At 34.2% G+C, this 18,122-nt stretch overlaps 1 protein-coding gene across 6 annotated transcripts in view; it reads left to right on the top strand.

Annotated features, from left to right (window-relative positions):
• The window catches only part of LOC139513912 (nuclear transcription factor Y subunit beta-like), a 131,570-nt gene that overhangs the window by 62,335 nt on the left and 51,113 nt on the right, over positions 1-18,122 (top strand). For all 6 annotated transcript variants that reach the window (XM_071302856.1, XM_071302852.1, XM_071302853.1 and 3 more), the window contains exon 5: positions 17,125-17,192. In XM_071302856.1, the coding sequence (XP_071158957.1) occupies positions 17,125-17,192 (68 nt within the window). The remainder of the gene's footprint in view (positions 1-17,124; positions 17,193-18,122) is intronic.

An 18,122-nucleotide genomic window follows, 5' to 3' on the forward strand; every position in this document is an offset into this window, starting at 1 on the left:
TTCTTACATAATTAAATTCATTTGACAATCATTTACACGAACTTTTTGTGAAAAGAATACCAATTTTCTAAGCTAAGGCATAATTTTTTTTTAAGGATTTTTGTACATTTTTTTTTTTAAATTCTATGATAATATTTGTGCAATGTTGAACATGATAGCCGTCATTAATCCAAATAAGTAATACAGTAGTTGTAATAAAACTTACATTTTAGTCATGCATAACTGATATTGACGAATTTAGAATAGTTCGTCCATACATCGTTGTTCTTGAAACAATCATTATTAGTATACATGTAAGTTTCCTGACGTATAAGCGTCATTGATGATGATCTCCAGAGAAAGCAGATTAGTAGCGTTTCGTTAGGTAGTTTGTTTGTTGGGAAAGGAGAGGACATGCAACCACTTGTACAGATAAACGTAAGATTCACCATACAAGCATTTATAGTCAACACAACCAGAAAGAGTTCCCATCGTTGGACGGGGAATATGAAGGCTTCCAAGAATGAACAAGTGACATGTCTAGCTCTGAACAGTTAGAAAACGGACTATCGACATCGACCGCTTGTTCTTGATATTTGAAACTGCATGCATATATACGTATACGTTTATGATAGTGATGAGTTCTTGCGTCTGACAAAAACTAAATTCCTTCAAGGTTATATCTCCTGTTTGTGAGATGTAGATTCATTTCAATACAGAAATTTCGTCTATATATTAAGTTTCACAAGTGTATAACACGGAGAAGCTCTGAAGGTACATTACTCCCATTTTGTTTGGGTGTGAACCATCGATGTTTACAGCAATATCTAAGAATAAGATGATGATGGTAGAAAGAACTATGGGCGTCATGTGGCAAATACTACATGCATATCGGACCATGAGTTGTCAATCTGTATGAAAAGCTTTCCAATACATCCATATTATTGAGAAGGAATGTTTACATGCTATACTCTCGTACTAGTATTACAGGGTTCTTGTGGCGTTCACCTAAGACACATATCTTTTTAACAATGTTTAAAAAAAAGACAGAACCAATTTAATGTCATATTTCCCTATTTTTTAAATATAACTAAGTCTTTTATCTGACAAGAATACCCCTATTTAGCGGACAAGTAATTTATTCTTTTTTCTGTTATTGAATACCAAGAAAGAAAATAAATCCCGAAATTAATTTGAAACTTTGATACTCAATAGTTTCCCATCAAAATATTCACATCCCTTGGGGATAATCAGTGTTCGTCCAGTGGCATATATAACAGTTGTGATGACGAATTCCTTCCTTTGTTCGTGAACAATCTTATTGAAATATAAATCTGTGATTTTACTATGTCCAAAACTTCGATGAACCAAAGCAAATTATACATCGACCTGTATTTAAATCAAATTGGTTCTCTTCTTCTTCTTCTGGTATACAATAGTCTATCGACATTCGATGATTACATACTGTTGGCATACGTGGAATAGTCTATTTACAAATCTTTTACCCCAATTCATTCAAAATATATGTTTTTTTCTTATGTTCAATGTATACATGTATCTATAATACTAAAATAACGAGGTCCAATTTGTCAGCCGTCATCGGGTAAAAACGACAAATCAAAGAATTCAACTTTATGTATAACTAGTATAGGAGAATGGTGTAGATTAAAAATTACACCATTCCAGACCCTTTTGTTTTCAACATAATCAATATTGCCAATAATTAACAAGTTCCGGGTCGAAGCCGATACCGATACCAATAGTATATTCACCTGTTACCTATTACCTTATCTGTACGTTCCGCATCTGACAGGCGCACCACCAAACGGTGTATTTAGGATTTTGCTATATACACAGGTCATAATCACAGGGTTGACAATACTTAATTCAACCATTGTCAAATTGTTCCCTATTGTAGTATTTTAATCAGTAAAGATGACAATACGAATACTGAAAATCTGGCCTTAAAACAAGGCTTAGGATTTTGCTATATACACGGGTCATAATCACAGGGTTGACACTACTAAATTCAACCATTGTCAAATTGTTCCCTATTGTAGTATTTTAATCAGTTAGACTTTCTAAGGTAACAATACGAATACTAAAAGCTGGCCTTAAAATAAGGCGTACATAGATACCGTTTTCAATTTGTTAGCGGGCATGACGTAAAACAGCGAATCAAAGAGTTCAACTTTATTTATAACTAATATAGGACAATGCTGTTGATTAAAAAAAATATATAAGTTATACAGGGTTTTTTCTAAACGCCTTTAGATATTGGGCGGATTTTTGGTATGTTAGTAAACCATGATGAGTTACAGATCAAGTTTAAGTTTTGTTCCGCTCTGCCAATTTTTGCCAAAATTAAGGGTTTACAACTTTGAAAATTGTTGAAAATCACAGTTATATGGGCATTTTTTCTATACGCCTCCAGATTTTGAGCTGTTTTTATCGGTCGTATATTGTGGTCAGGGTCGTCAGCGTCGCCAGCGGTGTTGTGGTCAGCGTCGTTCAAAGATTGATGGTTTCTGGATAATATCTGAATAAGTGAATAGAAATCAATAAAACACAATGTTTTTTTTTACCACAAAAGGAAGGTTTGAATTGATTTTGGGGGTTATGGTTCCATTCGGCTTAGGAATTATATATTTATCTAGTTTCAGGACAATAAGTAAGTAGAAGGTTGGGATTCATTTTAAAGGTTATGGGGCAAACAGTCTAGGAATTAAGGACCAAAAAGGGGCCAAAAACAAGCATTTTTGAAGGTTCGGGGCAATAAATTATGTTTAACTGGATGGATCTCTCTGACATTGTACCATAAGGTTCCATATAATGAAGGGAAGGCTTGGTGTCAATTTGGGGTAATATCCCTGAACATTTAGGAATAAAGGGCCAAAAAAGGACCAACAAGAAGCATTTTTCTAGTTTACAGACAATAACTTGTGTTTATTCTTTCGTCCTTGAGGAAAATGACAGCTTAAGTAATATTGATAAATGGATGCCTAGTGATGACTTGAGACCTACATGACATTTAAGTACATAGGGGACGACGAATGCCAAGTGACGCCCCATACACATTCTTTTTGATCCTGGATACTTCTGTGCCTCATGAATACCTCCAGACCTTCAACTTAAGTTTGAAGATCCTCTATAAGATAAGTTTCTTAGAGTGTTGCCCTTAAACCTGCAACAGCTTGAGGCAAATTGTACTCATCATAAACATGTGCATGTATATACAAAATGGACCAAATGCTACAGTCTCTCGGCTAGTCTTTAAGATGAAGAACCACAATTACTAACCATATATGTAAAAACCAGAACCAGACAAATGACTAAACCTTACACAAGTACTTCGACAAAGTGATAAGGCTGTTGATAACTTTAGGCTTGATAAAGTTTCACTTTTATCATAATATAAGTTTGCCCTTTGGGAGTCAGTATCTCAACTGGGAAAATTTTTGCTCCAGGCCCTATCGACGACACTTGGTATAGTGCATAGCCAAGCCCCGTGGACATGGACAGTCCGCCAAACAACTGCAACACAGGGGTTCCAAAAAGGGGATGAAGCGATGCTTCATCTCGTAGCAGACTGCTACGAAAAGGGGTTGAATTGACGGTGGAGCGATGAAAAGTAGTTAATTACTTGGGGATAAGAAGAGAAATTAACCAATTAATCAGATGTGAAACAGCTGAGTGACCCCCAAGGAATTGAATAGGAAAGTAGTTGTAAGGGGATTAACTTAAGTTTAACACCTTGGACACCTTCAATACTTCACCATTTTTCACTGATAATAAAGATAGAAATAATAAACTATGTATTTAAAAGATGCTTTAACTTGCTGATGAAAAATTCTCTTTCTAGAGCTTTACCCGATTCGTCAATAAATAAAGCATATTAAACGAGAAGACCTCATTTTGTGTGTCGCTTCTCTTCCTTCCACGATTAACTAATCAGCATGCCTCTGTGTTCTATAGGTAACATGCATAGTCGCATTTGTCATCCATTCTTATGATTATTCAGATTGAGTTGTTTTTGGAGAAAAACGACAAAAAAGGAGTCCGGATATTGGTTCCGTCATTAGACTGACTTTTAGTCATAGATAAGACTTCCGGTCTAAAACAACCAATCGTATGATAGATAACAAAAGTCGAAAAATAAATAAGCTAATCAGAGCGTTCTCCATATTATGGTGTTTAGATCGCAAGAAACACAACTATTATACCTCCTTAGAGAGAAATTATTTTACGCATTTTATCTACATGTTAACTACGATTATGCTACTTTGATATATAGATCCTCTCTGTATTCTGTCTATTGTTTTCTTTGAAATTTTAACTATTTAAGGGGTCATACCAGTAGCATATATATAAAAAATAAATAAAACATGTGTCCATAGTACACAGATGCCACCTCGGCACTATATTTACTAAGTTGATTGGACTTCAACTTCATCAAAAACTACCTCGACCCAAAACTTTAACCTGAAGCGGGACAGACGGACGGACGTCACAAACGAACGCACGGATGTTAAGACTAGAAAACATAATGCACATAAATGGGGCATAAAACTTATTGTTGAAAGTGAAAGTAGTGATTTGGCAAAAATGAAAGTAGGGTAGAGACTAGAGGGAGGCAGGAGCTTTTTCGGGACTTCGGGATCGGGTGTTTTTAAGCTCGGGATTTGGGGATTGATCAATACGGGATCCGGGAATATATTTTTCGACTTCGGTATTTCGGAATATGAATTTCTTTAAATTCTGTATATCGGCATGTAAATGAGGCTCTAAAAATAAAACAAACAAAAAAACTGATGGATCCTATTGTTCTAGAAGCATATTTTATTAGACTAATAATGGTCTATATATAAGTAGTTTCCTTTATTTCATGTTTGAAGCGGTGAAAATTTTTAATTTAATCTGACTTTTGCCAAAAGATGCATTGTAACAAAGGAGAAGAATAATTGTGGCCTGAGGCCAGAAACACGAAAATAGTTGTATTTAACAAATCTTTCGAATTTTGGAAAAAGGGAGAGGGCTTTTGATACCTTTTATGAAATTCTCCATACATAATTATCTTTTACAAACATCATCCTACAACAGTTCACAAGCTGTATATGCCCGCGATTTCGCGGGTGTGTTCTAGTTATTTTGAAACTTAAACATGGTGTTCCTCACAATCAAATAATCATGTAAAGCTTTAACTAGACAACAATCATGATTTAGCTAGTGAAGTTGAATTTGAACGAACACCCATCCTGAAAGGGTCAGTCTTAGACTGCTTTAAATGTAAAATAACATAGTCAGAATAAAATAAAACATCAGATATGCATAAATTGTTGTTACAATCAAATGTTTTTGACCCGCGAATTGTAAACTGGCCACAGCGTAAGAAACCATAAAAAGCTACTGTTAAAGCAGTATATAACATCTGGTCAATAAAAGGTGAAAAAATTCCTTAACACATCAATGTTGAAGGATATCAAAAGTTGTGGGTAAGCGATCTTTAATGATTGATTTCTGTAATCTTTTAATAGAATTTAAAAATAAGGACAGTCTCTCTAAATTGTTACTAGAATTATTGAAAGGACAACATATGTTGTCCTTTAAGCATCTATGTCTAATTTCACATATGTATAGTTTAATTGTGGAGTACTGTAGTTTGAGATGTTGAAAGCAATGAGTAGCAAAATATATCAATAGATCTTCTGACACTGAATGAGGCTTGCTGTCAGTAACTTTTATACCATTTAATTGCAAAAATTAAAAAAAATGATTATAACCAATCTCATATGACACTTTTGTCCCTTTGGAAATAGAAAAATTCCATAATTTACTAACTGTTTCACTCAGTGCCACATTACTTCGGATGCACTTGGAACTTTGCATGGACTCTGTTCTGCTTTTAGGGCCAGCTTGTGAAAACAAGTGATCTGTAAACGAGACAAAGTATCCCAAAGGTTTTTATACGACCGCAATTTTTTAATTTTTCGTCGTATATTGCTATCACGTTGGCGTCGTCGTCGTCGTCGTCCGAATACTTTTAGTTTTCGCACTCTAACTTTAGTAAAAGTGAATAGAAATCGATGAAATTTTGACACAAGGTTTATGACTACAAAGTAAGGTTAGGATTGATTTTGGGAGTTTTGGTTTCAACATTTTAGGAATTAGGGGCCAAAAAGGGCCCAAATAAGCATTTTTTTGGTTTTCGCACTATAACTTTAGTTTAAGTGAATAGAAATCTATGAAATTTTGACACAAGGTTTATGACCACAAAAGGAAGGTTGGGATTGATTTTGGGAGTTTTGGTTTCAACATTTTAGGAATAAGGCGCCAAAAAAGGGCCCAAATAAGCATTATTCTTGGTTTTCGCACAATAACTTTAGTATAAGTAAATAGAAATCAGTGAAATTTAAACACAAGGTTTATGACCATAAAAGGAAGGTTGGAATTGATTTTGATATCCCAACTGTTTAGGAATTAGGGGCCAAAAAGGGGCCCAAATAAGTATTATTCTTGGTTTTCGCATCATAACTTAAGTATAAGTAAATAGAAATCTATGAAATTTCAACACAAGGTTTATGACCATAAAAGGAAGGTTGGGTTTGATTTTGGGAGTTTTGGTCCAACTGTTTAGGAATAAGTGGCCAAAAGGGTCCAAAATTGAACTTTGTATGATTTTTTCAAAAATTGAATAATTAGGGTTCTTTGATATGCTAAATCTAACGGTGTATGTAGTTTCTTAATTTTTGGTCCCGTTTTCAAATTGGTCTACATTAAGGTCCAAAGGGTCCAAAATTAAACTTAGTTTGATTTTAACAAAAATTGAATCCTTGGGGTTCTTTAATATGTTGAACCTAAAAATGTACTTAGATTTTTGTTTATGGGCCCAGTTTTCAAGTTGGTTCAAATCAGGATCCAAAATTATTATATTAAGTATTGTGCAATAGCAAGAAATTTTCAATTGCACAGTATTCAGCAATAGCAATAAATCTTCAATTGCACAGTAATGTGCAATAGCAAGAAATTTTCAATTGCTCAGTATTGCGCAATAGCAAGAAATCTTCAATTGCACAGTATTGTGCAATAGCAATTATTTTCAATTGCACAGTATTGCGCAATAGCCAGAAATATCTAATTGCACAATATTGTGCAATAACAAGAAATTTTCAATTGATTGGAGTTATCTTTCTTTGTCCAGAAAAGTAGTTGAGTCAACTTAAATCATTGTTTTAAACAATATACAATGTATATTCACTTTTACTACCAACCGATAAATTAAAACAATCTTTACCATTCAGTGATAACAAGCACCTTTTGTTACATTTTAATATTTTATGATGTATTTAAATGAGTAGTTATTGTTGCAAACTCCATAAGAAATTTGAATTGAGATCAATTTTGGAAAAAGGGAAAGGGGGATGTGAAAAAAAATGGGGGGGGGGGGTTAAATTTTTCTCATTTCAGATTTCATAAATAAAAAGAAAATTTCTTCAAACATTTTTTTGAGAGGATTAATATTTAACAGCATAGTGAATTGCTCAAAGGCAAAAAAAAAAAATTCAAGTTCATTAGACGGTAAGACCACATTCATTCTGTGTCAGAAACCTATACTGTGTCAACTATTTAATCACAATCCAAATTTAGAGCTGTATCCAGCTTGAATGTTGTGTCCATACTTGCCCCAACCGTTCAGGGTTCAACCTCTGCGGTCGTATCAAGCTGCGCCCTGCGGAGCATCTGGTTATAACCTGAAACATGTTTTGCACTTAAGTAAGAATTATATTTAGCTGCACACCAAGTCAGTTGTCTCATCAATTTTAAATTTCCAAAGTTTTTGATCTCCCCTGTTTATACGACTGCAAAAATTGAAAAAAATTTGGTCGTATATTAGTATCACGTTGGCGTCGTCGTAGTCCGAAGACTTTTGGTTTTCGCACTATAACTTTAGTTTAAGTAAACAGAACTCTATGAAATTAAACACAAGATTTATGACCACAAAAGGAAGGTTGGGATTGATTTTGGGATTTGAGATCCCAACAGTTTAGGAATTAAGGGCCAAAAAGGGGCCCATATAAGCATTTTTTCTTGGTTTTCGCACCATAACTTTAGTTTATTAAATAGAAATCTATGAAATTTCAACACAAGGTTTATGACCATAAAAGGAAGGTTGGGATTGATGTTGGGAGTTTTAGTCCAAACAGTGTAGGAATAAAGGGCCCAAAGGGTCCAAAATTAAACTTTGTTTGATTTCATAAAAAATTGAATAAATGGGGTTCTTTGATATGCCAAATCTAACTGTGTATGTAGATTCTTCATTTTTGGTCCTGTTTTCAGATTGGTCTACATTAAAGTCCAAAATTAAACTAAGTTTGATTTTAACAAAAATTGAATTCTTGGGCTTCTTTGATATGCTGAATCTAAACATGTACTTAGATTTTTGATTATGGGCCCAGTTTTCAAGTTGGTCCAAATCAGGATCTAAAATTATTATATTAAGTATTGTGCAATAGCAAGAAATTTTCAATTGCACAGTACTCAGCAATAACAAGAAATCTTCAATTGCACAGTATTGTGCAATAGCAAGAAATTTTCCATTGCACAGTATTGCGCAATAGCAAGAAATCTTTTCAATTGCACAGTAGACAAGAAGTCTTTACAATTGCACAGTATTGCGCAATAGCAAGAAATATCTAATTGCACAATATAGCAAGACATTTTTTAATTGGAGTTATCTTTCTTTGTCCAGAATAGTAGTTGAATCAACTTAAATCATTGTTTTATACAATATACAATGTATATTCACTTTTACTACCAACTGATAAATTAAAACAATCTTTACCATTCAGTGATAACAAGCACTTTTTAGCTCACCTGGCCCGAAGGGCCAAGTGAGCTTTTCCCATCACTTTGCGTCCGGCGTCCGTCGTCCGGCGTCCGTCGTCCTGCGTCCGTCGTCGTCCTGCGTCCGTCGTCGTTAACTTTTACAAAAATCTTCTCCCCTGAAAGTACTAAGCCAAATTTTATCAAACTTGGCCACAATCATCATTGGGGTATCTAGTTTAAAAAATGTGTCCGGTGACCCCGCCAACCAACCAAGATGGCCGCCATGGCTAAAAATAGAACATAGGGGTAAAATGCAGTTTTTGGCTTATAACTCAAAAACCAAAGCATTTAGAGCAAATCTGACATGGGGTAAAATTGTTTATCAGGTCAAGATCTATCTGCCCAGAAATTTTCAGATGAATCGGACAACCCGTTGATAGGTTGCTGCCCCTGAATTGGTAATTTTATGGAAATTTTGCTGTTTTTGGTTATTATCTTGAATATTATTATAGATAGAGATAAACTGTGAACAGCAATAATGTTCAGCAAAGTAAGATTTACAAATAAGTCAACATGACCGAAATGGTCAGTTGACCCCTTAAGGAGTTATTGCCCTTTATAGTAAATTTTTAACCATTTTTCGTAAATCTTAGTGATCTTTTACAAAAATCTTCTCCTCTGAAACTACTGGGCTAAATTAATCCAAACTTGGCCTCAATCATCTTTGGGGTATGTAGTTTAAAAAAGGTGTCCGGTGACCCGGCCATCCAACCAAGATGGCTGCCACGGCTAAATATAGGACATAGGGGTAAAATGCAGTTTTTGGCTTATAACTCAAAAATCAAAGCATTTAGAGCAAATCTGACGGAGTGAAATTGTTTATCATGTCAAGATCTATCTGCCCTGAAATTTTCAGATGGATCCGACAACCGGTTGTTGGGTTGCTGCCCCATAATTGGTAATTTTAAGAAAATTTTGACGTTTTTTGTTATTATCTTGAATATTATTATAGATAGAGATAAACTGTAAACAGCAATAATGTACAGCAAAGTAAGACCTAAAGATAAGTCAAACATGACAAAAATGGTCAGTTGACCCCCTAAGGAGTTATTGTCCTTTATAGTCAATTTTTTACAATTTTCATAAAATTTGTAAATTTTTACCAACATTTTCCACTGAAACTACTGGGCCAAGATCATTATAGATAGAGATAATTGTAAGGAGCAAGAATGTTCAGTAAAGTAAGATGTACAAACACATCACCATCACCTAAACACAATTTTGTCATGAATCCATCTGCTTCCTTTGTTTAATATTCACATATACCAAGGTGAGCGACACAGGCTCTTTAGAGCCTCTAGTTTTACATTTTAATATTTTATGATGTATTTAAATGAGTAGTTATTGTTGCAAACTCCATTAGAAATTAGAATTGAGATCAGTTTTGGAATAAGGAAAGGGGGATGTGAAAAAAAAATTTGGGGGGTGTCAATTTTTCTCATTTCAGATTTCATAAACAAAAAGAAAATTTCTTCAAACATTTTTAGAGAGGATTTATATTCGACAGCATAGTGAATTGCTCAAAGGCAAAACAAAAATTTTAAGTTCACTAGAACACATTCATTCTGTGTCAGAAACCTATGCTGTGTCAACTATTTAATCACAATCCAAATCTAGAGCTGAAGTCAGCTTGAATGTTGTGTCCATACTTGCCCCAACCGTTCAGGGTTCAACCTCTGCGGTCGTATAAAGCTGCGCCCTGCGGAGCATCTGGTTATAGATAGAGATAAACTGTAAACAGCAATAATGTACAGCAAAGTAAGAACTAAAAATAAGTCACTATAACCAAAGTAGGCATTGCCCTAAGGAGTTATTGCCCTTCATAGTCAATGTTTAACAATTTTCTTAAAATTTGAAGATTTTCAATAACATTTTCCACAGAAAGTACTGTTATAGATAGAGATAATTGTAAGCAGCAAGAATGTTTAGTAAAGTAAGATCTACAAACACATCAGCATCACGAAAACACAATTTTGTCATGAATCCATCTGTGTCCATTGTTAAATATTCACATAGACCAAGGTGAGCGACACAGGCTCTTTAGAGCCTCTAGTTTTCTAAACTCTTTCAGATATTGGGATGATTTTTGGCATGTGAGTTAACCAAGATGAGTTACAGATCAAGTTTAAGTTTTGTGCCGCTCCATTAATTTTGGACAAAATTAAGGGTTCACAACTTTGAAAATTGTTGACAATCACAGTTATACAGACTTTTTAGCTCATCTGGCCGAAAGGTCAAGTGAGCTTTTCTCATCACTTGGCGTCCGGCATCCGTCGTCGTCGTCCGTCGTCGTCCTGCGTTAACTTTTACAAAAATCTTCTCCTCTGAAACTGCTGGGCCAAATTTAACCAAACTTGGCCACGATCATCTTTGTGGTATGTAGTTTAAAAAATGTGTCCGGTGACCCAGCCAACCAACCAAGATGGCCGCCATGGCTAAAAATAGAACATAGGGGTAAAATGCAGTTTTTGGCTTATAATTCAAAAACCAAAGCATTTAGAGCAAATCTGACATGGGATAATATTGTTCATCAGGTCAAGATCTATCTGCCTTAAAATTTTCAGATGAATCGGACATTTAGTTGTTGGGTTGCTGCCCCTGAAATGGTAATTTTAAGGAAATTTTGCTCTTTTTGGTTATTATCTTGAATATAATTATAGATAGAGATAAACTGTAAACAGCAATAATGTTCAGCAAAGTAAGATCTACAAATAAGTCAACATGAACAAAATGGTCAGTTGACCTCTTTAGGAGTTATTGCCCTTTATAGTCAATTTTTAACCATTTTTATACGACCGCAAAATTTGAAAAATTTTTCGTCGTATATTGCTATCACGTTGGCGTCGGCGTCGTCGTCGTCGGCGTCGTCGTCGTCGTCGTCGTCGTCGTCGTCGTCCGGCGTCCGAATACTTTTAGTTTTCGCACTCTAACTTTAGTAAAAGTGAATGGAAATCTATGAAATTTTAACACAAGGTTTATGACCACAAAAGGAAGGTTGGTATTGATTTTGGGAGTTTTGGTCCCAACATTTTAGGAATTAGGGGCCAAAAAGGGCCCAAATAAGCATTTTCTTGGTTTTCGCACTATAACTTTAGTTTAAGTTAATAGAAATCTATGAAATTTTGACACAAGGTTTATGACCACAAAAGAACGGTTGGGATTGATTTTGGGAGTTTAGGTTTCAACAGTTTAGGAATTAGGGGCCAAAAAAGGGCCCAAATAAGCATTATTCTTGGTTTTCGCACAATAACTTTAGTTTAAGTAAATAGAAATCAATGAAATTTAAACACAATGTTAATGACTACAAAAGGAAGGTTGGTATTGATTTTGGGAGTTAAGGTCCCAACAGTTTAGGAATTAGGGGCCAAAAAGGGACCCAAATAAGCATTTTTCTTGGTTTTCGCACCATAACGTTAGTATAAGTAAATAGAAATCTATGAAATTTAAACACAAGGTTTATGACCATAAAAGGAAGGTTGGTATTGATTTTGGGAGTTTTGGTCCCAACAGAATAAGGGGCCCAAAGGGTCCAAAATTAAACTTTGTTTGATTTCATCAAAATTGAATAATTGGGGTTCTTTGATATGCCGAATCTAACTGTCATGACTGTGTATGTAGATTCTTAACTTTTGGTCCCGTTTTCAAATTGGTCTACATTAAGGTCCAAAGGGTCCAAAATTAAACTTAGTTTGATTTTGACAAAAAATGAATCAGTTAGGTTCTTTGATATGCTGAATCTAAAAATGTACTTAGATTCTTGATTATTGGCCCAGTTTTCAAGTTGGTCCAAATCAGGGTCCAAAAATTAAACTTTGTTTGATTTCATCAAAAATTTAATAAATGGGGTGCTTTGATATACCAAATCTAACTGTGTATGTAGATTCTTCATTTTTGGTCCTGTTTTCAAATTGGTCTACACTAAAGTCCAAAGGGTCCAAAATTAAACTTAGTCTGATTTCAACAAAAATTGAAATCTTGGGGTTCTTTGATATGCTGAATCCAAAAATGTACTTAGATTTTTTATTATGGGCCCAGTTTTCAAGTTGGTCCAAATCAGGATCTAAAATTATTATATTAAGTATTGTGCAATAGCAAGTCTTTTCAATTGCACAGTATTGCGCAATGGCAAGAAATATCTAATTGCACAATATTGTGAAATAGCAAAATTTTTTTTAATTAGAGTTATCTTTCTTTGTCCAGAATAGAAAGCAAGAAATATCTAATTGCAAAATATTGTGCAATAGCAAGATTTTTTTTTAATTGGAGTTATCTTTCTTTGTCCAGAATCAACTTAAATCTTTGTTATATACAATATACAATGTATATTCACTTTTTACTACCAACTGATAAATTAAAATAATCTTTACCATTCAGTGATAACAAGCAGTTTTTTTACATCTTAATATTTTATGATGTATTTAAATGAGTAGTTATTGTTGCAAACTCCATTAGAAATTTTGATTGAGATTAGTTTTGGAATAAGGGAAAGGGGGATGTGATTAAAAAAATTGGGATCAATTTTTCTCATTTGAAATTTCATAAATAAAAAAGAAAATTTCTTCAAACATTTTTTTGAGAGGATTAATATTCAACAGCATAGTGAATTGCTCTAAGAGAAAACAAAAATTTTAAGTTCATTAGAACACATTCATTCTGTGTCAGAAACCTATGCTGTGTCAACTATTTAATCACAATCCAAATTTAGAGCTGAATCCAGCTTGAATGTTGTGTCCATACTTGCCCCAACCGTTCAGGGTTCAACCTCTGCGGTCGTATAAAGCTACGCCCTGCGGAGCATCTGGTTCGTAAATCTTAGTAATCTTTTAGAAAAACTTCTCCTCTGAAACTACTGGGCCAAATTTAACCAAACTTGGCCGTAATCATCATTGGGGTATCTAGTTTTAAAAAAAATGTGTCCGGTGCGTCGCGCAACCAACCAAGATGGCCGTCATGGCTAAAAATAGAACATAGGGGTAAAATGCAGTTTTTGGCTTATAACTCAAAAACCAAAGCATTTAGGAGCAAATCTGACACGGTAGAATTGTTCATCAGGTTAAGATCTATCTGCCCTGAAATTTTCAGATGAATCGGACATTCCGTTGTTGGGTTGCTACCCCTGAAATGGTAATTTTAAGGAAATTTTGCTCTTTTTGGTTATTATCTTGAATATTATTATAGATTGAGATAAACTGTAACAGCAATAATGTTCAGCAAAGTAAGATCTACAAATAAGTCAACATAACCAAAATGGTCAGTTGACCACTTTAGGAGTAATTGCCTTTTATAGTCAATTTTTAACCATTTTTCGTAAATCTTAGTAATCTTTTAGAAAAATCTTCTCCTCTGAAACTACTGGGCCAAATTTAACCAAACTTAGCCATAATCATCATTGGGGTATATAGTTAAAAAAATGTGTCCGGTAACTTGGCCAACAAACCAAGATGGCCGCCATTGCTAAAAATAGAACATAGGGGTAAAATGCAGTTTTGGCTTATAACTCAAAAACCAAAGCATTAAGAGCAAATCTGACATGGAGTTAATTGTTCATCAGGTCAAGATCTATCTGCCCTGAAATTTTCAGATGAATCGGACATTCCGTTGTTGGGTTGCTGCCTCTGAAATGGTTATTTTAAGGAAATTTTGCTCTTTTTGGTTATTATCTTGAATATTATTATAGATAGAGATATACTGTAAACAGCAATAATGTTCAGCAAAGTAAGATCTACAAATAAGTCAACATGACCAAAATTGTCAGTTGACCACTTTAGGAGTTATTGCCCTTTATAGTCAATTTTTAACCATTTTTCGTAAATCTTAGTAGTCTTTTAGAAAAATCTTCTCCTCTGAAACTACTGGGCCAAATTTAACCAAACTTACCCATAATCATCATTGGGGTATTTAGTTAAAAAAATGTGTCTGGTAACTTGGCCAACAAACCAAGATGGCCGCCATGGCTAAAAATAGAACATGGGGGTAAAATGCAGTTTTTGGCTTTTAACTCAAAAACCAAAGCATTAAGAGCAAATCTGATAGGAAGTAAAATTGTTGATCAGGTCGAGATCTATCTGCCCTGGAATTTTCAGATGAATTGAATAATCGGTTGTTAGGTTGCTGCCCCTGAATATGTAATTTTGAGGAAATTTTGCTGTTTTTTGTTATTATCTTGAATATTATTATAGATAGAGATAAACTGTAAACAGCAATAATGTACAGCAAACTAAGAACTAAAAATAAGTCAGTATTACCAAAATAGTCAATTGACCCCCTAAGGAGTTATTGCCCTTCATAGTCAATTTTTAACAATTTTCTTAAAATTTGAAGATTTTCAATTGGCATTTTCCACAGAAAGTACTGTTATAGATAGAGATAATTGTAAGCTACAAACACATCCCCATCACCAAAACACAATTTTGTCATGAATCCATCTGTGTCCATTGTTTAATATTCACAAGGACCAAGGTGAGCGACACAGGCTCTTTAGAGCCTCTAGTTTCTGTACGCCTCCACATATTGAGCTGATTTTTGATATGTGAGACTACCATCATGTTTGTGTCCACATGTGTTATTAAAATTGCAAATTTTTCAATTTTTTGAGACGGGGCCATGGGTGTCGCTTTGACACATCCAGTTTTTTTTAAATATAGCCCCCCTTGAGACGCAACACTTTATATTTCGATGACAAATTAGTTTTAAAACCAGCAAATTTTAACTATTTAAAAAAACTGGTATCTGGTTAAAATTTAAATGATAAAAATTCAATTCTATATAAATCATATGGGGGAATTTCGTCAAAAGTAGTTTTTATACAACCGCAAAATTATTTTTTTAGTCGTATATCGGTATCACGCCGTCAGCATTGTCCGACGACAGATGGTTTCCAGATGATAACTTTAGTATAATAAGTACATAGAAAAATATATAAATAAATTTTAAGACAACGTTTATAACCACAAAAGGAAAGTTGGGATTGATTTGGGGGGTTATGGTCTCAAAGGTTTGGGAATTAGGGGCCAAAAAGGGGGCCCAATTAAGCATTTTTGTAGTTTCCAGTCAAACCACTTGTGTTTTAGTGTATAAATTTCTCTGAATTTATACCACAAGTTTCCATAATACAAAGGGATGGTTATAGGGAGGGGGGGGGGGGGGGTTATGGCTCAAATTATTTAGCAATAAGGGACAAAAAAGGGATAAAAACGAGGGTTTTCTGGTTAAAGGACAATTTAGACAATTTAAAAGCTGTGTAAGGGAGGTTTTCCAATGGTAATCCAATTCCATTTAAAGAATATTGTTACATGTATGTTTGATTACCTCCCTAACACTGCTTGAAAACTATGTATTAAGAAATGATGATTGTCTTGAGATGATGAGGTGAAAATTTAGTTTTAGAAGTTAATTTATACTATTAATTAATAGTAATTTCAACCATGACTAGGGTACAAATTTTCTTATTTCAGATTTTAGAAATTAAAAAGAAAATTTCTTCGAATATTTTTTGTTGTTGAGGGGATTAATATTCAACAGCATAGTGTATTGCTCAAAAGCAAAAACAAATGTTAAGCTCATTAGACCACATTCATTCTGTGTCAGAAACATATGCTGTGTCTTTAATCACAATCCAAATTCAGAGATGTATCAAGCTTGAATGTTGTGTCCATATTTGCCCCAACTGTTCAGGGTTTGACCTCTGCGTTTGTTTAAAGCAGCGCCCTGTAGAGCATCTTGTTTTATTCAGAAATTTGCGTAAGAAACCTCAAATTCTGCAACAAGGAAAACTAGGTAAAAGTGTTTGAGAAGACAGATCACTGAAAACTTCTACTTTTGCTTGACGGAAATGTAGATTGTGTTTCGGTTCCTTCCGTGCAATACATTTTATGGTACTAACAATTCTCAAAAAAGAAATTTTGATATTTGAACTTATCTTGATCGTTTCTCTTCCCTTCATAACTGCCACACTGTGTCAAACAAAGCTGACACCCAGCATGTGGTGTTCTACACAGTGTGTTGACCTAGTGTTGTTAACTTTTTGGTCATATTGCAATTGTCTCTTAAGGAGAGTTGTTTCATTGTCAATCTTACCACATCTTCATATTTGAATTTTGAAGTTGACAAAGATTAAAACATAAATAAAAAAAAACAGAGTCTACATCATGATCATATTTATACATCCTAAATAAATAGCACTATTCAATTTGAAGTTCATAAACTTGACAATTATTGGATAACTGAAAAGTATTATCATAACTACATTTTCTTTTTATTCAGATTGCCAAAGATGCCAAAGAATGTGTTCAGGAGTGTGTCTCAGAGTTTATCAGCTTTATAACAAGCGAGTATCCTTTAAACATATCAGAATATGCCAAATATTTGAAAACAGTGAAAATGTAATATCTTGATTTTGATATGACAATTCAGATGAATACATGTTGAAATAGATGTAAGAGGTAGATCACATGCATGCCATAAGGAATTATTACTATCCTTTATCATATGTACCCAGTATATGTATTATATTGATATAAAAAAAGATATTCTAATATGACGTGCTTCTTTTGCTTTGAAAACACTACTGTGAAAAAATTCTCGATATATCTATACTTCGCGCAGACTCACGAGAGATACATAATAATAATGGATGTTACAATATACCTCCCACGTAAATCCACATGTATCAGAACCTATTTACAAAGGCTATGCCGATATTTTGTTTTAAAAACTAAAATTGAAATAAAACTACAGAACTTTTATTCTTATTTGATTGCATAACAAAAAGAATAAATGCACATGAGATCGAAGATATCTCAAAATCAATATAAAATGAAATTCCGCGAAAGATCATAAAATTGAGAATGGAAATGGGGAATGTGTCAAAGAGACAACAACCCGCCCAAATAAAAAACAACAGCAGAGGGTCACCAACAGGTCTTCAATGTAGCGAGAAATTCCCGCACCCGGAGGCGTCCTTCAGCTGGCCCCTAAACAAATATATACTAGTCCAGTGATAATGAACGCCATACTAATTTCCAAATTGTACACAAGAAACTAGAATTAAAATAATACAAGACTAACAAAGGCCAGAGGCTCCTGACTTGGGACAGGCGCAAAAATGCGGCGGGGTTAAACATGTTTGTGAGATCTCAACCCTCCCCCTATACCTCTAACCAATGTAGTAAAGTAAACGCATAACAATACGCACATTAAAATTCAGTTCAAGAGAAATCCGAGTCTGATGTCAGAAGATGTAACCAAAGAAAATAAACAAA

The sequence above is a fragment of the Mytilus edulis genome, chromosome 1 (genome assembly GCF_963676685.1).
Source record: "Mytilus edulis chromosome 1, xbMytEdul2.2, whole genome shotgun sequence".
NCBI classification, from domain to species: domain Eukaryota; kingdom Metazoa; phylum Mollusca; class Bivalvia; order Mytilida; family Mytilidae; genus Mytilus; species Mytilus edulis.